Here is a 23,868-nt window from a genome sequence, read left to right on the forward strand (position 1 = left end):
CTAGGGGATTTATACAAGTGCTTATAAACCAGAGGTATTTTAATTTAACGAACATTATAGTAGATTCATTAACACCTTCTCACACAGTGAAATATAAAGCCTGTTCAGAAGTATAGACACACAGACACATTCAGAGCTTATTGCTTCCATTTTACAACCTCAATCTCAGATTGCAAATAAGCACAGCTCAGAACTTTAAAAGCTATTCTCCTTAGTGGGTACAAAATTAATTTGAAATCATAAAAAACAAAAAGACTAACAAATTGAATTCACTGCCATCTCTCTTTTAAAAGAGACTAGATGCCTGTCATCCAAGAAATATTACCAAATGGTTAAACCATAAACTAAACTTCCAATCATTGCCACAACCTATGTGGAATAATTTATTAGGAATGGAAAGAAAGAAAGAGAGAGAGAGAAGAAAAAGATAAAATAGTAAAAAGGAAAAGTAAAAAATATGAATTTTATAATCATTTAGGATTTACTCCAAAAGCCAATAAAAGATATACCTTGGGTTTAACCCATGAAGTACATTTCTTTAAGTAATTCAGTTTGGCTCCATTGCATCCACTTGACCATCTCCATAGAAATTTGATATTTCCTATATTAGAGTACACTTTTCAAAAATCATGTTTCCCATGAAAATATGAAGTTAACACAGGTCAAAATTTTATTCAATTTATTAATAAAAGAACCAATAAAATGTTAAAACCAATTCAGAGCATTGAGAACTAGGCAGTATATTAGTAAATAAATGTTAATAAATCATATCCTGTGTGGTTATCTGGTCCACAAAACAAATTATTTGTATTTCTACCAGACAAAAATCTTCAAGTTACGCTCTTTTCTTTGCCCTCTTCTCTGTAATTAACCCCTACCTGGGTTGGGCTGTAAAACAGCCCAGTCAATAGAAAATCAAGCCCAGAACAGCACTGAAAGAACACCCAATAATCTCTTTGGCCTATTTCCAAACTTTTTAGTTATTTTTTTTTTCTCAGACGATGAGACATTGCAAATACTACATGGGATATATACTAAAAGAAACTATTCATACATCCAAAATTCATACAAAACTATATTTTAATTGGGAAACCATAACCACAAGTCGACAAACACTTATCAGGTTAATACAGTTCTGTTCCAGCACTGTATGTCTTCAATCTGTACCTAAGTTTCATATCTTTGTCTACATAATAAATATTAACCGGTATTTCTACTGAGCTACTATTCTTTATATTTACCACTGGGAGGCGCATACAACCCTGTAGTAGGATGTGAGGAAGTGAAGAGAACACAAACGCGTTTCCACTACGTGACGACTCAGGAACTGACAGGTTACGCAACCAGGTTCTGCGCTTTTGCGCCTTAATAGCTATGCGCATGCGTCAGACCTGGACTGCGCATGCGTTTAAGCGAGCGTGCCCGCGATATTGGCAGGATTCTGGAGAGGGGAGGAGAGGGGTGGAGCCTCTGAGGGCGCGCACGCGCCGTGCCTGGAACTGAAGGCGGCTGGCGTTCCAACCTGACTGCGCAGCCTGCGTATGTTGCGCCGCGTGGAGATGCCTGTCCGCGGGGCTCGTCCGGACGATAACTCTGTGTTGGTCTCCACCGACAACTCCACAGCACACAAGGAGGATCTTAGCAGCAAGGTGAGTGGGGGAACCAACGAGAAGCTGCAGGACTCAGGTCCTGGCGTCACTGGGCCCCAGAGATGGTCTGTCACGGGCACATGGGGACCTAGCTCCACCTCAGCTTTGCCGGACTACTTTGTTCTTCTCTTTCGTAGCACTTGACAGTTGAAGTTAATCCTTTCCTGAAGATAGTTGCGTTGACAGAGGCCTTGTAACTTACCTCGATATAGACCCAGATGACGGTCACGTTGGGGCGGAGGTTTTGATTGGTTTTTGCCCCCTTACTCATTTTAAACCACCCAAACCTCAAATCTGTCGCGACACGAATATTCTCCATATTGTTATTCATGCCGGCAACCTGGGAGTCATCCCAGACGTCCATCACGAAGACCTATGTGTTCTGCCTCTGAAGCTCATTTCAAACATGCACCTTTAATCTCCGTGCTTAGTAACACTTTTAAAGCCAGTAAGCAGCCACCTTCATCTCCTGTCGGGACTCCAGCAAAGGCTTCCTAAGGCCCCGCCTCCTCATGAACAAATGTCAGTTGTTACCATCTTCTTACCTAGATCATAACATGCATCTGATTGTCATTCCTCTCCTGAAAAAAAGGGGAAGTCAACATAGCATTCATCTTAACTGCTGTAAATAGACAAAATCTTCAAACCTACAAGAAGAATATTCAGATATAGCCTCTCAGATAATAAATGCCCTAGATTCTATTTGGTTCTGTCCCAAACGACTAGTGACTTCTTGAGCAAGTATCTTTTCACTCCCTATATGTTTCCTTCTTTGACATAAAAACTATACCTGCCATTCTTAAAATAAATGGGAAAGCACTGTACAAACAAATTAAAGTCTCCAGGAGGTTGTACAGATTTGGCCTCTGAATTTAATCCAATCTAGTCCCATACTGTACACCTCTAACAATTGAGGAGACAGTGCATTCATAGTGGTGGGGGTGAGTTTTCAAAATATAATGCAGACTGATTGTTACCATAGCAAGCCATTTACTACTGATGCAGTTACTGAAAAGAGTTAAAAAGAAATTTGTTTTTACTTAATTGAGCTGTCTTCTACTGATTAAAAAGTGAAGCCTAGTTCAACAATTGCAACACTGTGCTTAGTCTAATATACAAAGGAAAATGATACAAACACAAAAGCAATAACATCACACTGCCCCGATAGGGCATTTAGTACTATTTGCTAGATCTGAATGATTATATCATTTAGTTCATAAGTCATGGAAAACACTAGTAATTGAAAAAAGTAGCTCACCTCTTATTCCATTTGTAAGCTAATGCGTAACTTTTAAAAGTTAATCAAAAGATTGGTATTACTTTTGGTGCATGTTGTCTATTTTTAATAAACTGTGTTTAATAAACTGTGTTTTATTACTGATGCTTGACATGGATACTGGTTCCCAAAACCAACTTCTCTGTCCAAACTCAGTGTGTTGCCTAATTCTTGGCAGGTTTAACCACTCTTTCCTCCTCTTTTTCCTACCTGTATCCCCTCATAGACTGTTGTTGGAAAGAACCTATATCTTTATAGACTGCCCATTCAGACAGTTAGTATGTGATAGCCCCTCATCCTATCTCATCTCTCTAGTTTTAAAACAATCACTTCAAGGTCTTCATTGAGCATACTTTGAAAACCTCTGATTTAAGGAATTTTTCTTTATTTCAATAGATTAAAGAACAAAAAATTGTTGTGGATGAACTTTCTAACCTGAAGAAGAACAGGGTGAGTTATTAGAGGAATTCTGAATAGTAAATGGAAGGTTTGATTATTTGTATTTATGTTAAATATATAGTAAAATTGTAAGAATTATGTGTAAGACTTGTATCTAGCTAAGTGTGGTGGCACATGCCTGTAATCTCAGCAAATAAGCAAGGCCCTAAGCAATTTAGTACAACCCTGACTCATATTAGAAAGGGCTGGGGATGTGACTTAGTGTTAAAGCACCTCTGGATTCAGTTCCCAGAACGGGAGGGGGGGATGATTGAGTCTATACAATATTTCGGCATCTTTTTAAATTGTAAAAGTATTCCTAGTTTGGATTTTTTTGAATGTATATAGATAGGTTTCATAGTTGAAGATGTTTTCCCCTGTCATATTACCATCCACATTATCATTGGAACAAATGTCACTTTGGTATCTTGGAGCTCTAGTCATCACTGATACTGTTTTGTTCTTGAATTGGTGTTTTCTTTTTGAAGCAAGTGATCTTTAATATGTTGAGAAGAGGGGAGACTATTCCTTTAAATGATTGTGGAAAACTGTTGCACCAAAAAAAAAGAATGAATTGCTTCTCCTTCCACCTAAAAATTTTAGATAAATTTTCTAAATATTTAACATGGTTATTTAATACCATTTTCATTAATGTATTCATAAACAAGCAAGTTACTGCTCCATGCATAATTACACTGTGAAAACTTGTTTTAAAGTTCAAGAAAGAAATGATTCTGAGCTCTTTAAAGCATTTTAAAGATTATTTAATAACTGACAGTTTAGACATCTGTGATATTGTCACTTGTAGGATACTAGAAGTCAAGTCAAATTAGTGCAAGCTTTTTGGAGGGAAAATTGATAGTATGTATCAAAGCCTTGAAAGTGTATAACACTTTGACCCAACAGTTCTATTTGTACTAATTGATACTTAAACAACCAGGAAGCACACAAAAGTTTAGTTATAGCACTGATTTATAATAGTAAAGAGCTGGCAATACTTTAAATGTCTGAAATTTGAGGACTAAGCAAATAAACTATAGTATGTTTTACTCATATAATGTTGTAAAAGAACACTTATTGATAAGAAAATGTTCACAATATATTGCTTGCTGATATAAGTAAATTATAAATATGTAAGTTGGTAGAAGCCTTTTTTATTTAAAGAAAATGGTATTTTGGTATATAAAGAGGGGAAAATTTTTTTACTTCAGTATAAATAGTGTTAATTGTGTGGTTGCATATGTTTATTTGTTTTTGCTAAGTATTATTCTGAACGTTTATTCCTGAAGTTCAAGAATATGTTATAATAGCATTTAGAGTCTTCACTTCTACTTTCTTTTTAGATCAAATCTTGATATTAGCCTTAATTATGTTTTGCAGAAAGTATATAGGCAACAACAGAACAGCAACATATTCTTTCTTGCAGACAGAACAGAAATGCTTTCTGAAAGCAAAAGTAAGTTGTTAGGGGTTTTTTTGTTTGTTTGTTTTAGTTTGTATTTATTTTGTATTTATTTTGTTGTTCTGTTAACATTCATAATGATGCCTCAATTAAATTCTCTATATCTGAATGTTTTGATATATATCTAAAGGTTAATTGTGATTTGTTTCAAATTATCCTTCCAAATATAAGTCTGTAGTAAAAAAACAAAAACCATACCAACAACAAAAACCTGTAAGATGTGTTGGAAAGCAGTAGTTACTAACATGCACTTAAGAGTTCGACAGATCTACATAGGAAAAACCATTATACCATTTTCTACCTTTGTGACTTTTGGTGAAATACTTTGAGCCTCTAAGGTCTTATGGGGTTTAAAATAAGAGTGTATGTAAAAGTGCTTAACTAAGTGTCTAACCCAAAATAAGCACTCATTGAACACTGTTTCTCTAAGAGATCAACATGCTTTGTTAGTAGCCCATTATAAGTTACTATTGGCACTCAAATAGTATGCATACTTGTTTAATTTGATCTTGGTAAGTAGCCTATGTTGTCTTATGAATTTCTAAGTAAAAGTTAAAGAATTTTACTTAATATTTTTCTTTCTCCCTTCCACAGATATCTTGGATGAACTGAAAAAAGAATACCAAGACATAGAAAATTCAGAGAAAACCAAAATCAAGAAGTAGTCACCTTGATTTCATAACAATGTGTGGCATCTGTTGTTCTGTAAGCTTTTCTGTTGAGCATTTCAGTAAAGATCTAGAAGAAGATTTACTGTACAGTCTTAATCGACGGGGACCCGATAGTGGTAAACAAGTATTAAAGTCTGACGTTAACTACCAGTGTTTATTTTCTGGTCATGTCCTTCATTTAAGAGGTGTTTTGACTGCCCAGCCTGTAGAAGATGAAAGAGGTAATGTGTTCCTATGGAATGGAGAAGTCTTTAGTGGAATAAAGTTTGAAGCCGAAGAAAATGATACTCAGATTATGTTTAATTACCTTTCTTCTTGTATGAATGAGTCAGATATTTTATCACTCTTCTCAGAAGTCCAAGGTCCTTGGTCTTTCATATATTATCAAGCATCTACTCATTACTTATGGTTTGGTCGGGATTTTTTTGGTCGCCGTAGTTTGCTTTGGCAATTTAGTAATTTGGGCAAGAGTTTCTGCCTCTCATCAGTGGGCACCCAAAAATCTACAGTGGCAAATCAGTGGCAAGAAGTTCCAGCATCTGGAATTTTTAGAATTGATCTCAAATCTACTGCCATTTCTGGATGTGTAATTTTAAAATTATATCCTTGGAAATGTTTTCCTAAGGAGAATGTTCTTGATGAATGTGTTAATAGCCTGAGTCGGATTTCAGCAGACTTACCAGCATTTGTATCAGTAATACCAAATGAAGCCAAACTATATCTTGAAAAACCTGTTGTTCCTTTAAACATGATGTTACCACAAGCTTCACTGGAAACTCACTGCAGATACTCTTCCAGCATTCCACCTACAAGAGAGACACTTCAGATCTTTCTTACAGATGGACACATGAAAAAAGTAGTTCAGCAGTTTATTGACATCCTGAGTCTTGCAGTCAAGAGACGTGTCTTGTATTTACATAGGGATGAAAACCTGGTACCAAATGAAGTTTCAAAAATTTGTACTAGGAAAGCAAATGTTGCAGTCCTATTTTCTGGAGGCATTGATTCCATGGTGATAGCAACCCTTGCTGATCGTCATATTCCTTTAGATGAACCAATTGATCTTCTTAATGTAGCTTTCATGAGTGAAGCTAAGATCTCACCAGCTAACTTTAATAAAAAGAGGAGCAAACAGAATAATTGTAAAATACCTTCTGAAGAATTCTCAAACAATGTTGCTGCTGATAGTCCTGATGATAATATACCAGATAGAGTCACAGGAAGAGCAGGACTGAAGGAACTACAAGCTATTAACCCTTCTCGTATTTGGAATTTCGTTGAAATTAATGTTTCTCTGGAAGAACTCCAAAAACTGAGAAGAACTCAAATATGTCACTTAATCCAACCTTTGGATACAGTTTTGGATGATAGCATTGGCTGTGCAGTCTGGTTTGCTTCTAGAGGAATTGGTTGGTTAGTAACCCAGGATGAAGTGAAATCATATCAGAGCAGAGCAAAGGTATGACCCATTATTTCTGCCTTTAAGAATTTTGAGTCTAATTTTGACCCTTAAAGCTTTTTGGCATTTAAGATTGCAAGACTATAACATGTTTTAATTGTATTTAAAGTATAATACAACAGATGTGACATAATAATTGGGCATATTTTACTATTTTCTGACTTTATTTTTCTCCAAAAATGTTATCTTTATGACTGTAACTTTTTAACTTTTATTTTATTGTATTGTATAGTAGGCCATATTTTTTTATGGATTTCTTTAAACTTCTGTAGGTTATTCTCACTGGAATTGGTGCAGATGAGCAACTTGCAGGTTACTCTCGTCATCGCATCTGCTTTCAGACACTTGGACTGGAAGGATTGAATAAGGAAATAGCAATGGAACTAGGTCGAATTTCTTTTAGAAACCTCGGTCGGGATGACAGAGTTATTGCTGATCATGGAAAAGAAGCAAGGTTATTCTATTTACATGAGTGTTGTTAAGGTGTTTGGGTAAAAACAGTAGACCTAAAAGGAAACTTTTAAAGTTCCTTTTTATATAGAGACTGTTCACATAAATGAGGGGGTGGAGATAATGTCTTGGCTTCATGTTACAGTCAGAACCCAAGCTGGGAGGGACCGGGGAGCAGTGTTTTCCAGAACTCTTTCTCCAGTAAATGTCTTTTCAATAAAGTTTCAAGGTGATACAGTGACTTTTTTAAGACTGATAAAAGAGACTAAAAGTAAAACAGATAGTGTAAGACCAAGAGAAGGTTTTTAAAGAAATTTGTTTTGTTTTAAACAAAGCCAGTATGAAGTACAAGACCCTTGCCCCCAGACTTTTTCCTTCAGTGATGGAAAACCTGCCTTTGTCTCTCTAGATGGATCTGCTTGTATCCCTGCATATTTCACTATTCAGTATTTCAGTGGTGGTCCCAGTAGTAGATTTTCCAATATGGTTCTGAGTTTTTAAAACACACAATTAGTCATGTTGCAGATTACTTAAAACCCTCAGAGATGAAGGCATTTTCCAAAGAGAAGAATTCTATATAAGTAGTCTACTGTTTTATAGTCTACTTTTTCATCTAATAAGAATAGTTATTTCTAATGGCCCAGTATAAAAGTATTATGTTGTACTAAGATAAAAATATATATGAAAAATGTTTAAAACAGTTAATACAGAATTATGATATAATAAATACAATTATGGTGGTTAGAGCTAAATAATTCATTATGTATTATGACCATAGTAACTAATCTATTTGTTTAGTCTTTATATATAGTTTTGCAATTAATTCATTTTTATAAGATATCCTGTATAAAAAATGCCAGAATGCTTCCCCATCTTTCTACTGGAGCTAGAAAAAAGTGTAATAAAATGTAAACACTAGTGTGATTGTACTGCATTTTGAGAAATTGGGGATGGGGAGGAAGGAATGTTAAAAGTATTGGAAACAAAATAATCTAAAAAGCAATCAGAATTTTGTGGGGAAATAGAGAAGTTTAAAGGGCATAAAGTTATTTTTTTAATTTAACATTTTGTTCTATTTTACTAATTTGTCACCACTTAAACAGCTTAAATATAATTAAACAATTTCAGTACCATAAATCAGTGCTTTATACGTTCAAAATTGTGGAGCCCTTGGGTTGGTTTTGTATCCCTAAAATTCAGTTTGTTTAGAAATGGTGAAGATCAGACACAGATCAGAATGACTAGTTAACTGAGATCATGCTGTCTTCAAGGCATACCCAAAGATACCTTGTGAAACAATTTGAAGTTATTTCTTGATATATAATTTTTGACTTATATTATTTTGTAACATGTATTAATATTGTCATGTTATGAAACACTTTTTAAATGTGGTTAAATTTTAGTCATAAAATTATATAAATAACCTTTAACAGATTGATTTTATACATAAAAATATGTTTTTATGTTTATATTTTTTCATTGTTTATCTCTTTATTTTAGATTTCCTTTTCTGGATGAAAATGTTGTCTCCTTTCTAAATTCCCTACCAGTTTGGGAAAAGGCAAACTTGACTTTACCCCGTGGAATTGGTGAAAAACTAATTTTACGTCTTGCAGCTGTAGAACTTGGTCTTACAGCCTCCGCTCTTCTACCAAAACGGGCCATGCAATTTGGATCCAGAATTGCAAAAATGGAAAAAAATAATGAAAAAGCATCTGATAAATGTGGTAGACTCCAAACCATTTTCTCAGAAAATCTTTCTTTTAAAAAGGAGATTAAATCATAATGTCACAATCATAGTGTAACAATATTTTCTGAGTGATAGTTTTATAAAAATAAAATATTCTACTTTATTATTGTAAATGTAGTGATTTTAAGTTCATTGGGTGAATTTTTACTTTTCCTGTCACAAAGGTCCTAAAACTCTTAGAATTCGTAAGTGATAATACTTTCTTATTCCTTACTCTAACCCCTTTGATCACATTGTGTTCAGGTGACTTATGGTGGGGATCCCTAAGTAACCTCAGGATGAGGCTGGTCACCAGAAAGGCCAAGTATTAGAGAGTTGCAATTTTGATACCTGCCCACCCAACTTCTGGACTAGGATGATAGACTGGAATTAAGCTTTATTAAAAATCTTGAAAGATTTGATGATTTTCCAGTTTGGAGGTACTGGGAGGATGGCAAGGCCAGAGGGCATGGAAACTCTATTTGCCCTCCTATCCCACAATACCTTGCCCTGTGCATCTTCCATCTGGCTGTTCTTGAGTTATATCTTTTATAATAAAACAGCAATGTAAATAAAGTGTTTCACTGAGTTTTGTAAGCCATTCTAGCACGTTACTGAGAAGGGGATTGTGGGAAGCCCCGATTTATAGGTGGTTGGTCAGAAGTACCAGAGGACCTAGCAGCAGTCTTCTGGAACCGAGTCCTTAACTTGTAGCATCTGACATTAACTCTGAGTGGAGTCAGAATTGAATTAAATTGTAGAACATCCAGGTGATATTCAGAGAGTTGGAGAATTGATTGATGTGGGAAAAAGAAAGCCACATCTGGTGTCTGAAGTGTTGTATGAGAATATAGAGAAATCACGTTTGTTTTCTCAACCCTTTTCATGGCAATTACATTTAGAAATAACTCGGTTTGCTATTGTTATTGTCAGGGACCTTGGTTTAGATAGGGGCCTGTTTGACAGATGGGAGAATTAAGGTTTTGAGAAGCTAAACATTTTGTATGAGGTTCACACTTGTGAATAATTCTTATGAACAATAATGCATTTCTTCAGATAGCTCATTTTCCTATTTCAAGAACTGCCTCTTTCTAGCACTAGAACTTTATTGTTTAAGCAAAAGGATTTTATTCTTTGAAATTCTGGAGGCTGGAAGTCAAAGATCAAGGTGTCAGCCAGGTTGCTTCTTTTTGAGACCTCTCCTTGGTTCACACACAGTTGGCTACCTCTATGTGTCCTCATAGTGTGTGCGTGTGAGTAACTTACCTATAGCTGAACCACTCATCTTGGGGGCAGGGGATGTCCATCTAGCTATCAAAAGACTTTGTCTTCACCTGTCTCTGTACCACTAGCTGTTATGGTTTGGATATTAAATGTCCCCAAAAGGTTTATGTGTTGAAGATGTTGGTCCACATCTGATGGCGGTATTGTAACCTTAAAGAGGTTAGACTGAATGGAAGGAAGTCAGGTCACTGGGGACATGGCCTTGAAGGGGATATTGTGACCCTGGCTCTTTCCACTTTCTTTTAACTTCCCAGCAGCCATGAGGCAAACAGGTTTCCTCCACCATGTGTTTCCCACCCTGATGTACTGCCTTGCCACAGACCCAAGGCAACAGAGCCAAGCAACCATGTACTAAAATCTTGAAACCATGAGCCAAATTAAATCTTTTCTCCTCTAAAGTTGTTTATCTCAGGAATTTTGTGACTAACACACTACCTTTTTGCATCTTGGATTCTTCATGTTCTTTATGATATCCTCAGCCTCACTCTCAGATCCTTTCTGTCATCATTTTTAAAAAATATTTTTAGTTGTAGATGGACACAATACCTTAATTTTGTTTATTTTTATGTGGTACTAAAGATCAAACCCAGTGCCTCACACATGCTAGTCAAGTGCCCTACCACTGAGCTACAACCCCAGCCCCTCTGTCATTTTTAATGTTATAATCTATGTCAATTGAAATACACATCCTGGTCCTCCATCTTCTCATATCTCTCTCTCTCTCTCTCTCTCTCTCTCTCTCTCTCTCTCTCTCTCTCTCTCTCTCTCTTTTTATCTTGGTACTGGGGATTGAACCCAGGGACACTTTATCACTGTGCTACATTCCCAGTTTTATTTTTGAATTTGAGAGAGGGTCTTGCTAGGTTGCTTAGGGCCTTACTACGTTGCTGAGGCTGGCCTCAAACTTGTGATTCTCCTGTCTCAGCCTCCCAAACTGCTGGAATTATAGGTCTATGCCACCGCACCTTGCTTCTAACTTCCATCTCTTGCCTCCCATCCGCACTTGCTGTCTCCACCTTTTAAGTCTGTTAACTCTGACCCAGTATCTACCCACATTACTCAACCAATTACCACCATACCAACATCACTGGAAACAGTCCTCAAATGCTGACATCCTCATTTTCAGTACCACCACTTTAGCCCAGTCTTTTAGAATAAGTTCAAAATCATAATCTGTCATCACCTACTCTACAGCCTTATTTTGTGCCCTCTATGCAGCCTCATTTTGTGTTCTCTATCCAGGGTTTTGTTCTATTTCTCAAAAATGTTGACTTCAATTGTTGATTTCAATTGTTCTTCACCTGCTGTACTCTACTCCTGAAAAGCAACTTCAATTCTTAGACAGCTCTTCCTCATCTTATAGGCCCATTTAAAAGTAAATTCCCAGGCAACCTTTTCCAGTTCAGTTGTCTAAGTGAACTTTCTTTCAAGTGCTGTCATTGCATCTTAAATGGATTTCATTGGCAAATACACCTGCTATCTAATTGAGAGATCCTGGAGATTTTTGTGTTGGCCCTGTTTTCTAGGGTCTCCAACCTCTACCCACAGTGCCTGGCTCATCACTGATGTATGAAGGTGGGAATCCAACTCTGGACTTGCCAAGTCTGGGGGTTTTGCCTTTGCCACCCTTGTGTGTGTGTGTGTGTGTGTGTGTGTGTGTGTGTGTGTGTGTGTGTGTGTGTGTGTGTGTTAGAAGAAACTGATGTATGAAGGTGGGAATCCAACTCTGGACTTGCCAAGTCTGGGGGTTTTGCCTTTGCCACCCTGGTGTGTGTGTGTGTGTGTGTGTGTGTGTGTGTGTGTGTGTGTTAGAAGAAACAGTAGCACAGCGCCCAGAGCTTGAGGCTGGACTGAATTCTAGAAAGAGATTAGGTGGTTCTTCAATACAGGAGCAATCTGAGCAGTGGAAAGTGATCACAAGGCTGGCTGTGGGCAGTCTGGCAGGACACACACAAGGGGTCCTTCCACCTGCTGCCCCAGTCTTCGCGCGAGCTCGCCTGGGACGCGGTCGGCTCCTCCCAAGGACTAAGGACCAACGGCTTCCACCTCCGCCCTGGCAGAGCAGACACTGGCGGGTGTCTGCAGGCCAGGCAGAGCCACAGAGGGGCGAGCAGACCCCCGCAGACCTTCGTCCCAGGAAGTTCCTCTCAGACTGTTTCTGGAGCTGGAGTCTTTTCTCCAGCTTGCTCCTCCTCATCAGAGGTCCTGACGGTGGATTCGGGAGCTAGCAAGAAGCCACTCCAGGAAACGACTGTCCCAGGCTTCTCTGAATATTCAGGGGACCATGGCGAACACAGCTTCCCTTGCCTAGAGGAGAAAACAATTACTTCAAAGTAGGCTTCTCCCCTTTCCTTGTCCTTTCCAGTGCCCGTGGCAGAGGTGACCTGGTCGTGGCCTTGAGTATGGATACACCTGGTCTCTGATTTTGAAAGGTGTGAAATCTCGGGCATGTCCCGTGTGTGTGTGTGTAGACACATCTCTGCATCTGTAAAGTGGGCAGAATGATTCCCGTCTTACTGAGCTGGTTTCTCAAAGTGTAATGCCCAGATTAGCAGCTTTCTTATGCTGTATGTAATTAATTTAAGATTGAAAAAAAGTAATGGCTGACCATGAAAAAAAATTAACCTTAGAAAGATGAAAGGTACAAATTTTTCTAGGGGAATCTAGCTTAATTCCCATAGTAAATTTTATTGCTTTTCTTTCCTTTTTATTCATTGCAGAAACTTCAGAAAGGACACACTAGATTTACTTAGAAATGTTCAGATTGTCCAAAAAAGGAATACCCAGATTTGATCAAGTTCAAGATGAAGAAACTTACCTGGAAAATTTAGCAGTACAGAGAAATGCTTCTGCTTTTTTTGAAAAATATGACCGGAGTGAAGTACAAGAGTTACTAACTACAGCACTAGTTAGCTGGTTGTCTGCCAAAGAGGATGTTCGCTCCCAACTGGACATCCCATGTGGAATTATGAGTCAAATGAATAACGTGGGCTTCTCCACAGCAATCTTACTGACTCCTGTGGATCCTAGAGCCCTCTTAGACTATAGAGAAGTCCATCAGATCATAAGGGAATTGTCTGTTGGAATTTATTGCTTAAATCAAATCCCTTCAATCAGTTTAGAAGCTAATTATGATCAGAGTTCTTCTTGTCAGTTACCTCCAGCTTATTATGATACCAGAATTGGGCAAATTCTGATCCATATTGACTACATGCTGAAAGCACTATGGCATGGAATATACATGCCCAAAGAAAAACGAGCCAGATTCTCCGAATTGTGGCGTACCATCATGGACATTGATCCAGATGGGAAACCTCAAACATCTAAAGATATTTTTGCAGAGTTTAGTTCAGCAGGTAAGAGAATTTAATACTTCCTTTTATTAGAGACTATTTTTAGAATCATTTACCTCTGGTTCAGTTTATATCACCTTCATTTCTTGATCTAAGTGTCTAAATGTAGCAATCATTTCTAAAAGATTTAATTCTAAGGACTATGTTTTTATAAGGAATAAAGATTAATGTTTATTTGATTTCAAGTTTGGTAGGAATTTTTAAATGTAAAAACAAGGGAAGAAATCACAAAGAAAAATATTAACTGCAATACATAAATACATAAATTTATTTATGCAAATTTATTTATGCAAATACATAAATCTGTACATAAATACAAAAATAATCCTGGACATTGCAATAAAAATTAAACTAGGGGAGAAAACAATTTGTATTGTATGATAGATGAAAGATTAACTGTTTTCCTACATTACTTACTGGGAGGCATGCAGGGAATTTAAGTGTTATGATTAACATCAAGACAGAAAATTTAACCAAGTATATGTACAATTGGCAGAAGAAAAAAATCCAAGTGATGATAACTATATAAAAATAAATCTAACCCAGTCTAACAATAAGTATAAAATGAGGTATCACTTACCACCTATCAAATTGGCAAAGGTTTTTTATTTTAAGGATCCCATACTAAGATTTTTTTATTTTTTAATTTGTTCTAATTAGTTATACATGACAGTAGAATGCATTTTGATGCATCATACATAAATGGAGTAAAACTTCTCATTCTTCTGGTTGTACATGATGTAGTTACAAAGATCATGTAATCATATTTGCATGGAGGGTAATAATGTCCAATTCATTCTACTATCATTCCTGCCCCCGTACCCCCTCTCTTCCCTTCACTCTTCTCTGGTTTCCAAAATGCCACTATTTCACCCCCTTATTGTGAATTAGCATCTGCATATCTGAGAAAACATTCAGCTTTTGTATTTTTTGGAATTGGCTTATTTCACTTAGCATGATAATCTCCAGTTCCATCATTTACTGGCAAATGCCATACTTTTATTCTTTAAGACTGAGTAATATTACATTTTGTATATGAACCACATTTTCTTTATCAATTCATCTGTTGAAGGGCACCTAGGTTGGTTCCATAGCTTAGCTATTGTGAATTGAACTGCTATAAACATTGATGTGGCTGCATCACTATAGTTTGCTGATTTTAAACCCTTTGGGAATAAACCTAGGAGTGGGATAGCTGGGTCAAAAGGTGGTTCCATTCCACGTTTTCTGAGGACTCTCCATACTGCTTCCCAGAGTGGTTGCACCAATTTGCAATCCCACCAGCAATGTGTGAGTGTACATTTTCCCCCACATCCTTGTCAACATTTATCGTTGCTTGTATTCTTGATGATTGCTATTTTGAATGGAGTGAGATGAAATCTCAGTATAGTTTTGATTTGCATTTCTCTAATTGCTAGAGATAATGAACATTTTTAAAAATATTTGTTGATCGACTATTTCTTCTGTAAGTGTTCAGTTCCTTTGCCCATTTAATGATTGGGTTATTTGGTTTCTTTTTAAAGTATTTTTGAGTACTTTATATATCCTGGAGATTAATGCTCTATGCGAGGTGCATGTGGCAAAGATTTTTTCCCATTCTGTAGGCTGTCTCTTCATGTTCTTGATTGTTTCCTTTGCTGTGAAGAAGCATTTTTGTTTGCTTCCATCCCATTTACTGATTCTTGATTTTACTTCTTGAGTTTTAGGAGTCTTGGTAAGGAAGTCAGTTCCTAAGCCAACATGGTGGATATCTGGGCCTACTTTTTCTTCTAGTAGGTGCAGGGTATCTGTTCTAGTGCCTAAGTCTTTGATCCACTTTGAGTTGTTTTTGTGCAGGATGAGAGATAGGAGTTTAATTTTATTTTGCTACATATGGATTTCCAGTTTCCCCAGCACCATTTGTTGAAGAGGCTATCTTTTCTCCAATATATGTTTGATGCCTTTGTCTAGTGTGAGATGTCTGTATTTATGTGGGTTTGTCTCTGTGTCTTCTATTTTGTACCATTGGTCTACATGTCTATTTTTGTGTCAATATCATGCCATTTTTGTTACTATTGCTCTGTAGTGTAGTTTAAGATCTGGTAATGTGATGCCTCCTGCTTTACTCTTCTTGCTAAGGATCACCTTCTCCAAACAATTTCTACTACACCCACTCCAAGTTCCTGGCCAGATGCATCTCTCCCAGGTGGTCCTGCCAGCAATAGGGGCAGGGATAGAGACCAGTTGTTCCCTGTGTAAACCTCTCTCAGGTTTGATTTTCTTCTGGTCACTTAAGCACCCTCTATGTTGTGCAGCATGTGTTTACTGGGCCTGTATTTTGCACCAAACTCGGGTTGCCAGGAATTGCCATCCTCTATTGCCCACCCCCACGCTGCAGCTGCCAAAATGGTTCTTTCCTTTGTCCTCTGCATACCACCTGAAGAGATGGTGGCTTCTTTCCCCACACACAGATATTTTGTAGCATGTCCTTCAGGTTCTTTGGGCAATGTCCTTGTTTTCTAAACAATCAATACCCAGACATACCTTGGGCCTCCCAAAAATGTGGGTTCCTTTAATTCCCTTATCCCTCTACTAGGCTCCCAGAGGGGCCTCTCTGGCTGGAGCTTCTGGCCCAGCTGTGGCAGTGGCTATGCTGCTGGGGATTTTTTTCCTTTTTTTTTTTTTTATTATGTCTAACCTCCTGTGTCCCCAGTGTTGTGGGGTGCAATTTTAAGAATAGACTGATCACCACTGAGAAGTCCAAATTTGAGAGTCTTTATTAGCCAACCAGCTGACTGTCTTGCACAGTGCCCAAAATGGTTGGGAGAACAACCCCAACCATAGGGTTGTAGAGGTTTTTATACCATAAGTCAGTACCTCAATCATAAGTGTCTGTTGCTACGATTTGAAACTAGAAACTAACATCATGAGATCTAAAATCATAAACAGAAGGGGAAGTGGGTCAAAATGACCTTACTGAGATACAAGGTAAAGAATGGTTACTAACATCTGGACAATCACTGTTGACATGGTACATTGTTTAGGAAAATAGGAATCAAAAAGAGAACAATTTTTCATTATATAAGGATTGCCATTTTGTGTTGCCAAACATGTCATGCTAAGCAACTGATGAAGGATATAGAGGCAGGGTGTTCCCATGGGAGAAGTATTTCCTACATAACATGGAGTCTCAGGGTAAAATGGAGTCTGTTTAGTCACTGCCCATATAGCTTGGTCCATGACATTTCCATGGAGTCAAATATGTCAACCCATCACACCAGTCTGCTTTGAATGTTCAGTTTTAGGTTCTAGTAAAGCACCCCCTCCCTGCTTTTTTGTTCACCCACCTTATGGAGAAGCTATTTGTCTGCTTTCTTGGTTTCACAACATGGAGCAGCCAGGAACAGGACCTCCTCTGAGGATTATTTTTAATAAAGCTTTGATTTTTTTAGAAATGCCACCAAAAAGTTTGTCAAACATATTGCCTCTTTTATCTTAATCTCCACTTTCTACAGTACAAACCAGATTCCAAAATACCTGATAATTTTCAGTTCATGTTTTTTAATCTTATGGAACCTAAGCAGGAAAATCAGTAATAGAACCAAGAAAAGAGTAGAACTTGAAGGCAATGAGAAAAAAAAATCTCTAAACTTGACAACAAAATGATTACCAGACTGGTTAACTTTTCACATTATGGTTTTTATAAACCTCAAAAAAGTGAATGCTGTAAGAATCCAAGTTAAAAAAGAATGTGCACTAGTAAATCTAGATCTTGATATTTTAGTAGCATTAGGTCTCATGAATAGTTTTTCTTAGTTCACTTAATTTTTATTTCTCCCTCATCAAGATTATGCTTTTCTGTAGCCTGAATATAAACAATAGATTATATTCAATCTTATTGGATTCACTTTAGCTTATATCACTTTTATCAAAGCTTTTTAAAAACATTTTCTCATAACATCTTTGTAGTAGGTCCAATAGGATGAGGAGTGAAACAGGACATGAGGGTCCCAGATCCTGCTGCCAACTACTTTCATAGATCAGCTATATCTAATAACTTTCTAATTGAGATTCAGAGTTTCTGGGCACAGGCTTAAAAAATGAATCTCAATTTTTGTACATCTGTACTGTAATTTCATCTGACTGGAGGAGAGACCATAGTGATAGACTTTATCATATCCAAAACTAAAAAAAGCATGACAGTCCATCCTTCAGGAATCCAGATGGTTCCTTCTTAGCTAGTCTTGACTTTTCTTTCTTTCTCTCTCTCTTTTTTTTTTTTTTTTGTATGTGTGTGGTACCAGGGATCAAACCCAGGCCCTCAAGCATGATAAGCAAGCATCTAGCACTGAGCTACCTCTCCAGGCCCCTTTCTTGGCTATTCTGAGAACAAATCTGTTGATATATGTAATGCATGTAAATTGACTATGAATTATGTATGATATTAAAAACATAATTTGATATAAGTTTGATATTAAGAATATATTTTCAATCTTTATTCTATCCATTTTTTATAATCTCAATATGGCAAGAGGTTTCTGCATAAACTTAGGCAGAAAAAGATTACTATTCTCCCCTAATTATCCATATTTCCCTTGACTAAGTATATATGATAACTGAAACTTTTAATGGTAAATCAGGTGGAAATGAACCACTTTTAGCTGAGTTGGACATACAATTGGGAAGAAAATTATTTGAAAAAGAAAACACTTTAGTTGGTGAGTGTAGATCTTGTTTCTAGAGAAAATGCCTTGAAAAGTAAATTAGTTATTTATTAGTATCTCAACAAAATTTGAAAGAATTATAATCATTAGAACTTAAATAAAATTCCTATAACAAGTTAATTTCATGAATTTGTCTTTATTTTTCCTTCCTTGTCAATGATAGCTAAACCAGAAATTATACATACATGCATTTGTAAAGGACTCTCATTTGATATATTTATTTTTCAAATATTCATTGAACTTTTATGTCTTGCTGAGCACCAAAATAAGTGTGTTAACAACAAGTAAATAATAAACTTTAGTATAAGCTGTATGAAAATGGGGGCTAAATTGCTTTATTTATTCCTGTAAGTTTAGTGTTTAAATATTTGTTAAATTGCATGAAATGAATTGGATTGAATGAATTAATAATTACATGGGGAAGAAGAAGTACAAATATTTAGAGGTTTTCTACCATTACTGGTAGATCAGATTGGAGAGTGAATCTAACATGAGTATCCCCAAGGAATTTAATCATGTTAACTGAGGGAGAAACCCCTCAACAAGGGTATCATACATGCTTTCATATTAGAGGATGTCATAACATGCAGATCAACTAAAAGTCCCTGTAATTCATGCTCCACATTTAGAATATCCCCAGGTGTCCAGTTATATGGGATCTAGGTCCAATGGCTACAATTGGGTAGTCATCCCCAATCACCACATCCAGTACTACACACTTCTGAATCTCAGAAGCTAAAACACAGAGGTGTTTGTTTGCTATCTGTACTATAAACTGTATATGTGCCTGAAATGCTGTGAAGTTCAAGTGCCTTAAAGACAGGAAGATAAGCCTAACTCACCTGCTACTGGCCGGGTTTTTGGGAGTGTATTTATGAGCAGTACCTCCATGATTTGAAGGCAAATAAAATAACTAATAGCTCTCATTTCTATACAGGATAATCAACTGTAGTTGAGGGTAGGTTTTAAGAATAGTGGGTTTAAGACAGAAATTCTTTCTTCCCCGGGAGAGAATTACTCAATTTGTGGTATTGGCACCATCTGAATAGGTACAAAGTACCTAGTTTGGAGGATCATTGGACCCTAAAAGAATATAGCTGTAACTGGAACCTAAAGGATACTGTCTTATTCAGGTTCTTAATTAGGGTGATTAGGGTCAAGAAGTACCCTCAGGGCTGGGGCTGTAGCTCGGTGGCAGAGCACTTACCTAGCCTTTGTGAGGCACTAGGTTCAATCCTTAGCACTGCATAAAAATAAACGAAGGCATGCTGTTCATCTACAACTACAAAAACCAATTTTTTTAAGTACAAAAAATTGCTGATAATATCTAGTGAATTGCATTAAGTTTTGCATTTCTTTTATTGGTCTGATAGTTTCTTTTCAAAGGCACCAATATTTTGGTATCATGTAGATTCATTGGTGAAGAAAATATGGCATGACCAAGGATTTAAAAATATGTTAAGTTTCATCCACAGTGCATTCACTAATAGTAGTTTCGGACCTCCAAGTCTAATTCAGGGCATGTAAATAAAATGCAAATAAATTAAGACATTATTTTAGTGTTCATGACACCGTTAGCCTGCAAGAATCCACCATCCATGAACCAGGAAATGAACCTTCACCAGGCACCAAATCGGACTTGATCCTGTGCTTTCCAGTCTCCAGAACAATTAGAAATAAATCTCTATTGTTTCTAAGCTACTTGTTCTGTGCTATTTTGTTATAGTAGCCCAAATGTATTAAGACAGAATGGAAGAGGGGCCTATGTATCCATCCATTGACTCCTGTCCCCAATTAGTGAAAGTTTGCATGGAGGTGGGGGAGTGGTTAATGTCCTCACAGTTTCAGATTTGCTCAGGTATCCGCAAGGCTGGATGGGTTCCATCAGGATTCCAACACGGTAGTGATACCTTTCCATAGGCATGATCAAGGAGCTGATATCCAAGCCTTGTACTTGTAGCTGTATGGTGGCAAGCTGGAAGCATGAATCTACATTATCATTCCGGTTGGAACAGCACCTCCACTTTTGACATTAATGGAAACTTGGTTCAAACCTTGTAATTGACCATGCAGTACCTTAAATACAGTGCTACAATGGGTTCCCAGGAACTGTGCAGGAGTTCAACTCTTTTTCTGAGAGAGCAGACTACTGGGACTCAGTCTTGACCAAGTTAAATTTTATTTATTGGTTCAAAACCACTAGCTTAGAAACTCACTCAGCCATCTGCTCTTCATCTTATACTTTTTTATTAGCATCTCATTATTCCCTTACTGTTATTCTAGCAGGATTTCAAGATGAAACCATGTGTACAATCTGCTGTATTTATCTAGAAACCACATATGAAGCTTTTACTATTTAAATTTTTTCTTTTTTCTGTGTAGGTATGGTTGATATTACAAAAGATCCAGACTTTAATGGAATCTATGATGAAGACATGAATGAAGATCCAACATATGATCCTAATAGCCCTGAAGAAAAAGCTGTGTTTATGAAATATGCTGAGTATATTATGCTAAAGTTGACATTCAGTACCACACAAATTCAACAGTATGAAAATGTCTTTATATTTGATACAGCCTACTGGCTTACCAATGCTATAAAATGTAATCAGGATTACCTTGATATCTGTACCTACCAGAGACTACAGCAAAGGTTGTATCTTCAAAAAAAACTCATTCAAAAACACTTTGAGAAGAAAAGTGAAATCAGAAGAGGCATAGGCTATCTAAAATTGATATGTTTTCTGATTCCATTTTTACTAAGTTTAAAAAAGAAGATGAAAGTCCCATACTTGAATGGTCTGCTTCAGCCTTTTTCAGGTATCACCAAAACTCAAATTTAAGATGTAGATATATGTTAAATGTACATTTAAATTCAGTTTTTTCTAGTATGTGGGTCCAGGCATGTAACCTATTGGAATAGGAAAACAAAATTTAATGTCTCCAATGTAATGAAAAATATGTGACATACATAATTCTTTTTATACTTTGCATTTTGTGTTCTCAAAATGAAACCATCCACTAATTGTTCCGTCAGAATATTGAATAAATCTAATCCTTGCTGATATTTTAGAAAAATATTATTTTAAATAAGTTATATGTGTGGTTTCATTACTTTTCAGAAGTATAGGCTGGTTATTTTCATCATTTGAGAAATATCCACCTATTTATTTATTGTGTCTCTTTTTACCTAAACTAACTAAGGTAAGTTTTTGTTTATTTAACCAAAGATTTCTGATGCATCAAATTGAAATCCTTTCTGATAATTGGGAATAAATATTAGTATTGAGCTCATTCACAGAAATTAACAAGTAGAATAATGTTTTGACTATACTTTTGAGATGTGTCTACAATAAAACTACAGAAATAACCAAAACTCATGATATAAATATATTCCTAATGTCAGTATATAAAGAACATAAGTAATTTTATATACTATAACTGCCAAAGTTTTAATTTCATGTGGAATTTTTTTCATTTTGCTTATATGAATGAAAATTTAGATTCCCCCAAATATGACTGTTGGTGTGCTGTTCATCTTTAAATAAAAGTTTGTGTTTTTTTTTAATCTTTGGAGATGACAAGGTCAAGACCGAACGAGAACTGCCTCCTTTTATTTATGGACGAGATTTTAAATGCCAGCATTTTCACTACAAAGAGAATCAATATTTTCATGTTCATGGAGGAATTGAATTTGATATCAGTACCCCTTCAATTGAGAGTGCTTTGGAAGATTTTAAGGTTAAAATTATTATCATTCCTAAGATGGTTTGTTGTTTCACAACTCTTTTTATCCTATTTTCCAACCAGAAAGAGTTTATATTGGTACAGGCACTGTGTAATTATTCTTACAATTCACTAATTTTTTCACACATTTTGACATATATGAATTAAGTGCAGCTATAACCAAGGAACTATGTTGGATGTCAGGGATAAAGTGATAAATAAACTAGATATGTCTATTATCCTAACAGGATTACATATTTCCAATGGAACATATTTGTCTTAGAATAGTAACCAAAGAGTAAAGTAGAAAACTTTGAACCCTGACTATAATTCTTCCCTTTCCCTCGAGGATTAGTATTAGAAAAGACACCCTCTAGTTTGGGAACAGTAATTATTCACCTGAGATTTCATATAGACATTATACATTTTGATTGTCATTGCTTTTCTACCTTGTCCATATTATATATTTTTCCTTTTGTATTTTATCCTTCGTTGTCAAAGTAGGGATTGGATGCATGCAGTTACTACCAGAATTTTCTGACCTACTACATTAAAATTTGTCATTTACATGTATAAAATTTCATTTAAAGTAGTCATAATTTTTAGATTTGTTTAAAAATATATTCTTAGTAACATAACTCATATTTTAGAAAAATTTAGAGAAAATACGGGATTGTGCTGCTAATACATTTGCAGATGATGCAGGCTACAAAGAATATTACTCAATACCAGTAATGGAATTTCATGGAAAAAGGTAAGAAACTTTCAGTAGTTATTCTCATTAACCACATATTGTTGTACATTAGCAAGGAATAGGGAAAGTGTCAAAATGCACAGGCTGACTTAAAACTTTAGGTTGGCGATTCTAGAACAATAATGACCTTATGAATGACATACTGACTCATTTTACTCGAGTATTAAATGTTATTATTATTACTTCCTGAACTTTGATACATTCTGTATGTTAATCCTTAGGGCTTATAATTAGCATAGTGACTAAATAGGAATAGAGATGGGAAACAAATCCTATGAGGTAACTGAAAACAGTTGACTTGGCACACAACACTTCATTTCCATAAAGAATATGGTTTAAAATCCTCTTCTACCAGGTCTTGTTATGCCTGTCAATTTTTTGAAGTGGTATGTTTCCTCTCAGTATTGCTAGGGTCTTTTATATGCTATGTTCTTGAATTTTCACACTTTAACCAGTGAATTTTGGAAACATGAGATTTAGAGCTCAGAGGAAACATTTGAATTACAGTTGGAAATTTAAAAGCATATAGGAAGGTTTTTTTTTGTTTGTGAAATGGAGGTAGTTGAGAGGATAGGACCAAGTCTAGAACTCTGGAGCATAATAACTTTTAATAGAGGTGAGGAGAGGTAGAGGAAAGGGAGCAAAGGAGACTGAGAGGAGTGATAGGTAGAGGAGAACCAGGAATATGTGATAGCATGGAAGCCAAATGGGGAGAATTTTAAGAATATGGAAACATGTAAAAGCATCAAATGCAACAGAGAAAAAAAATGAATCAATTTAAGACTGATGATTTAATCAGAGAATTTTATTGGAGTTGTGGTTAAAGAGTGTACTTACCAAATTTCTAGAGACATATGACCTACCCAAACTGAACCAGGAGGATATAGAAAATTTAAACAAATCAATTGCAAGCA

At 36.2% G+C, this 23,868-nt stretch overlaps 3 protein-coding genes across 4 annotated transcripts in view; all 3 read left to right on the forward strand.

The window, feature by feature from the left end:
* Positions 1 to 1,451: 1,451 nt before the first annotated feature.
* Positions 1,452 to 5,559, forward strand: ASDURF (ASNSD1 upstream open reading frame). The gene is made up of 4 exons (XM_079134897.1): positions 1,452 to 1,649; positions 3,322 to 3,375; positions 4,744 to 4,819; positions 5,420 to 5,559. The coding sequence occupies exons 1-4, from the start codon at positions 1,542 to 1,544 to the stop codon at positions 5,488 to 5,490; spliced, it is 309 nt and encodes a 102-aa protein (XP_078991023.1). The 5' UTR covers positions 1,452 to 1,541; the 3' UTR covers positions 5,491 to 5,559.
* On the forward strand, positions 5,510 to 9,682 carry ASNSD1 (asparagine synthetase domain containing 1; the record flags this gene model as incomplete). Its single annotated transcript, XM_079134896.1, has 3 exons — positions 5,510 to 6,955; positions 7,228 to 7,409; positions 8,906 to 9,682. The coding sequence occupies 3 exons, from the start codon at positions 5,510 to 5,512 to the stop codon at positions 9,189 to 9,191; spliced, it is 1,914 nt and encodes a 637-aa protein (XP_078991022.1). The 3' UTR covers positions 9,192 to 9,682.
* A 3,481-nt stretch (positions 9,683 to 13,163) lies between these two features.
* The window catches only part of ANKAR (ankyrin and armadillo repeat containing), a 68,451-nt gene continuing 57,746 nt past the window's right edge, over positions 13,164 to 23,868 (forward strand). For both annotated transcript variants that reach the window (XM_079135082.1, XM_079135083.1), the window contains exons 1-4: positions 13,164 to 13,774; positions 20,857 to 21,294; positions 22,052 to 22,215; positions 22,851 to 22,954. In XM_079135082.1, coding sequence (XP_078991208.1) covers positions 13,174 to 13,774; positions 20,857 to 21,294; positions 22,052 to 22,215; positions 22,851 to 22,954 — 1,307 coding nt within the window. In that variant the 5' untranslated portion in view covers positions 13,164 to 13,173. The remainder of the gene's footprint in view (positions 13,775 to 20,856; positions 21,295 to 22,051; positions 22,216 to 22,850; positions 22,955 to 23,868) is intronic.

The sequence above is a fragment of the Sciurus vulgaris genome (assembly GCF_902686455.1).
Source record: "Sciurus vulgaris genome assembly, chromosome: 3".
NCBI lineage: Eukaryota > Metazoa > Chordata > Mammalia > Rodentia > Sciuridae > Sciurus > Sciurus vulgaris.

What these genes read in the sequence shown, in the direction of transcription:
- ASDURF (XM_079134897.1), top strand. Translation starts at nt 1,542, where the DNA reads ATGTTGCGCCGCGTGGAGATGCCTGTCCGCGGGGCTCGTCCGGACGAT. An exon ending in AGGAGGATCTTAGCAGCAAG is followed by an intron (nt 1,650 to 3,321) that starts GTGAGTGGGGGA and finishes TTATTTCAATAG; the next exon opens with ATTAAAGAACAAAAAATTGT. An exon ending in CTAACCTGAAGAAGAACAGG is followed by an intron (nt 3,376 to 4,743) that starts GTGAGTTATTAG and finishes TATGTTTTGCAG; the next exon opens with AAAGTATATAGGCAACAACA.